General features: G+C 34.8%; 1 protein-coding gene and 1 pseudogene across 1 annotated transcript; both read left to right on the top strand.

Annotated features, from left to right (window-relative positions):
- Nucleotides 1-619: 619 nt before the first annotated feature.
- Nucleotides 620-2,963, top strand: LOC128221613 (uncharacterized; annotated as a pseudogene).
- A 16-nt stretch (nt 2,964-2,979) lies between these two features.
- Nucleotides 2,980-4,146, top strand: LOC128221612 (uncharacterized). Its single transcript, XM_052930217.1, has 3 exons — nt 2,980-2,986; nt 3,327-3,450; nt 3,897-4,146. The coding sequence occupies exons 1-3, from the start codon at nt 2,980-2,982 to the stop codon at nt 4,069-4,071; spliced, it is 306 nt and encodes a 101-aa protein (XP_052786177.1). The 3' UTR covers nt 4,072-4,146.
- The last annotated feature ends 268 nt before the right edge of the window (nt 4,147-4,414 follow it).

Here is a 4,414-nt window from a genome sequence, read left to right as displayed (position 1 = left end):
TTAAGTTCAAAAATTGATGTTTTATGCATTTTTCCTAAACCGTTAGTAACGGTTTAGGCCAATAAACATTAATATTCGAACGGAAATATGAAAATCTACGATCTGATTTCTGGTCAGCAATCTTATATTATTGGTTTTCAGATATTTACGCAAAAATTTGCTCTATCCAAGACAAAGAATAAAAAGTTTTAAAAATGGTAAACCTGTGAGAGTGCAGCTTTAAGTCTTATTCCTAAAATGTTCATAGTCGAAGAATAGTACAAGCATCTTTAACAAAAATGTTTGTAGAAAACTGTGGTCAAAGTTGTCAAAACTGTCAATCTGTGAAGGTGCAGCTTTAAGGCTTACTTACTAGAAGCATCAATCTGACTCTGATAAAAAACGGGTAGGTAACACTATTTATTACAGAAAGTTCTCAATAATTGGTATTGCCCCTTGCTTGAAATCCTACAACTAACAGATATTATGAAAGTTAAACAATATCAATATAGATGCTGTTAATTATTTACAGGAATTATAAAATATTACATTATTTCTTTATAGGTTGTTGTCCAGAGTGTCAGAAGATGAGTCTAAAAGTGTACAGGTCAATGCATTGTACAATGCATTTGATTTTGAGATGAAGGAAAGTCGGGTTGAAATCCCTAACACTAAAAGACTGTTCATTGAGCACATTCTGAAAATGTTCCCCAGTGCTAACAAAATAAGAAAAAAATCGAAATCAACAATCACAGTATATGAAGGACTCTGTCTAAAACAGCTGGACGAATCAGACTTGAGCAATATTACCCCAAGAGCATACACAACACAGGAATTGAGGGAAAATCTACCCAATTCAGTCTTAAACATTGTTACAAATAAGAATAGTGTACAGTTCTCCGTTGGAACAAATCAGTACTGTGATGGAAATGAAATAATGAAGAAAGTAACATGGTTTTGTGATGAAACATGGTCACTTCATGTCAGTGGAACTGAAATAAACCTTGACTCCATATTTACTAGCAACAAATTTATTTCAACAAAAGAAGGTATTGAAATTGTTGTAAAAGCAGCATCTGTGGTTAGACTTTGTGAAGGAGTAAAGGTGACAATGTCAGTAATAATAAGTCGCTTTCATGTACTTAATCGATGGCACAATAAAGATAGTGAAGGTAGACGTCTGCATTCAGTGGTGTGCAACAGAGTGGTTCCAATGACATACATATCCCAAACTTGCAGGAAATGTTTAAAAATGACTTTTAATACTAAACCACAGAGTGACCATGAAAACCCCAAAACTGAAAAAGAAAATATTCCACTCGCAAACATAGATCAGAATAATAATGAAAAAAAGCAATCAATAAGAAAACAAGTAACAAGAGAGGATATTCAAGCTTTAATCCCAAATGCAAAAGATGAAATGGTTGAGATGTTATTAAATCAAGCTGAAAATGCATCAAAGCACCCAAAGGGCAGAAGATGGAGCAAAAACATCATGATTTTTTGCCTACAATGGTACTGCAAAAACCCTAAGTCATATGAAAGTGTAAGGGAAAGTGGATACTTATTACTTCCATCTAGAAGTATTTTGATCCATTATAAAACAAAGGTTAAGCAGAGTGTTGGTTTTGATGAAGACTTGTTTCGGTGGATGTATGAAGAGGCGGTACGGAGAGAATTATGCGAAGAAGGATATATGGGTGGTTTAATTATTGATGAAATGGCAATTCAAGCAGATATTGAAATCACAAAATCAGGAGATGTTATTGAGCTAGTAGGGCTGACTGATGTAGGAGAAGAGGGAAACGTATCCTATTAGTTGAGGAAGGGAAAAAATGAGAGAACAATAGGGACACATGCACTTCAGCTTGTTTTTTAGGGGTGACAGGGTTTAGATTCCCTATAGCACACTTCATTTCAGATGGAGTACAAGCTCCTGAATTATATTCGCTGTTTTGGGAAGCTGTGGAAAAATTACAAATGTATGGGTTTAAGACATTGTATACATGTTTAGATGGTGCCCAGAGTAACAGGTCTTTCATGAAAATTAATATTGGACAATGTCCTGAAAGTTTCAGTTGTGAAAGCCCATGTAGTTTTTCAAGTATGGTTTTTATGATGGATTTTTCCCATGTTGTCAAAAAAATCCGGAATAACATCATAAGAAGTGGAGTTTCAGAAAAAAGTACTCGGAATTTAGTATTCAACAGTGGAAATTTAGTCCAATGGCAAATGTTTGTTGACTGTTATAAATGGGACAAGGCAAATGCCTTACAATTACACAGGAAACTGACAAATGAACATATGTTCCCTTCTAACCAGTCAAAAAAATGAGGAATCACCTTGCCGAAGATGTTTTAGATTCTGAGATGTTGAATCTTTTCCTGCAATATCAACAGTATCTAGGAGAAAAAGGTTCTGTGTTAGATGGAATAATTGAACTTCTTAAACAAACATCGAAATTAATTTTAATTTTCCGAGATATGAGGCCAATAAAAGCAGTAGATGACCAAAGACTGTCTGAACTTTCAGAAATTGGAAAATGGTTTAATGACTGGGAAAAAAATGCCATGAACAAAAAATCTCTCTCTGCTAAAAATCGTTCAAAATGTATTTTGTCGCATCAAGCACATGAAGATATTCAGTCATGTATTGTTGGTTTCATTGAACTGTGCCAAATTCTGCTGACTCAATCAAATAAAGTGTACATTACTCCAGGACTGATAAACTCTGATGTTGTTGAAAACACATTTAATCAACAACGTTCCACTTACAATGGTGCTAATACAAATCCAAGTGCATTGCAGTACAGACGATCACTCAACAGCATAGTTCTAGGTCAAAATATGGTCTCTCAGAAGGGGAATGCAGGAAAAAATCGTAGGGCAGCCATGCCTTACAACTGTATGTTGAAGAGCGAGCCCAGAAAGCGATCCTTGCAAGACCTATCGATGCACAGACCCATCAAAGTCATACGAATGTAGCAACCCTCCAGCCGCAATGGCATGTACACAATATTTTCATTGCTTACATAATTAAAAATTAAATTTAGACAACCCAGACAGTATAAGTGGACACATAAGCATATAAGTGGACTTGGATTTCATGCACATACTGTTATCAGGGTTCTAAATAGGTTTAACTTGAAAACAGTTGATCAGCTAAGGGTCCAAAAATGCGCTTTTAATTTTATTTTTGCAAATTTTGGCCGTTGGCCGATTCTTAACCTTGTGTTATCATCACCATTACTACCTGTCCAGTGTCATTCCTTGGAGATTGTGTATACTAATTGCAAAAGCAAGTTTGAGTGGATAATGTTCCCTGACTGCTACGTCCATATTCTTCAGCAGTTTATTTCTTCGATGAGACTGAATTGAAAGGGAGCAGACACTGTTGTGAGCATGATGATCACTTCTTCAAGTACCATGGCTTGGAGATAAAAAGCCGAAATTGGCACTTTGGTCTTAGCAGGTAGTTAATAAAATGTTCACATTAAACCCTAAAGTAGAGTACTTTAATTTTGAAAATACTTAACCTAACAGAATTGAGCCCTAGATTTTTAAGACTATTCGCCTCAGCGTTAGCCTTTTGATTGGTGTCAGTTACATGTAAACAAAATAACCTTGACCATACCTCAATAACTGTTGAAATTGATAAAATACATCTTTGCATACCTGTTGCCAGAGGAAGAATGTATATGTTAACTTTCATAAGTATGTTATTTCTATATTACATTTCAAATTTTCAACAATGTTAAACAAAAATAAAAGCTGTTTAAACTAGCCAAGTAATTCCTGACATTGCCAAAACACTGGCATGATATCTTGATCTTTATATAAGCTTGTTTTTTGTGTGTGTTTTTGTGATGTCAAAATATGACTGATCTAGACATAATTTCTATCAATCCATACTTTCAGCAAACAGGCCTGGCTTTGTGCGGTGCAGGTTTGCTGCATCGGTGATGGTTTAGTTTACCTGATGAAAACAGAGCAGTTGTGTACCCTGAACTCCTTTCCGAATTCTTCATCAAGGGGATGGATCTTGAATGGCAGTGGTATTAACATGACAAGATCAGAGAATACAGCAGATTAGACATTGAAAAAGACAGTGTGCCCTAGACAGTCTCAACCAAAGCATTGAACAAACTGTACAACCTGTTAATTAACTTTTTAGCGCTGTTTGTTTGGACTAGTGTTTGTCATTCAGAAATAAGTTGATTTGTACATGTAATGTATTGAAAATTGATACTTGTGGTTGCCATGGTTACAACTTGTTTCTTAGTGTAGTAATATGTTTTATATATATAAATACAATATTGCATTATGTAAACTTATAATATTTTAAGAAATAATGATTCAAACACATGTACAGAGACAATAAATACACTACTTCGTATTTTTGTTGCCATGGCAATGTTTCTGTGTATATTTGTTAC

This window comes from Mya arenaria, chromosome 16 (assembly GCF_026914265.1).
Source record: "Mya arenaria isolate MELC-2E11 chromosome 16, ASM2691426v1".
Taxonomy (NCBI): domain Eukaryota; kingdom Metazoa; phylum Mollusca; class Bivalvia; order Myida; family Myidae; genus Mya; species Mya arenaria.
The sequence above is the reverse complement of the archived record's forward strand: the minus strand, read 5'-3'. Positions and strand labels throughout refer to the sequence as shown.

Excerpts from the sequence above, each read along its gene's own strand:
- LOC128221612 (XM_052930217.1), top strand. Across the intron at positions 3,451-3,896 it reads TGGCACTTTGGTCTTAGCAG|CAAACAGGCCTGGCTTTGTG; the intron begins GTAGTTAATAAA and ends CCATACTTTCAG.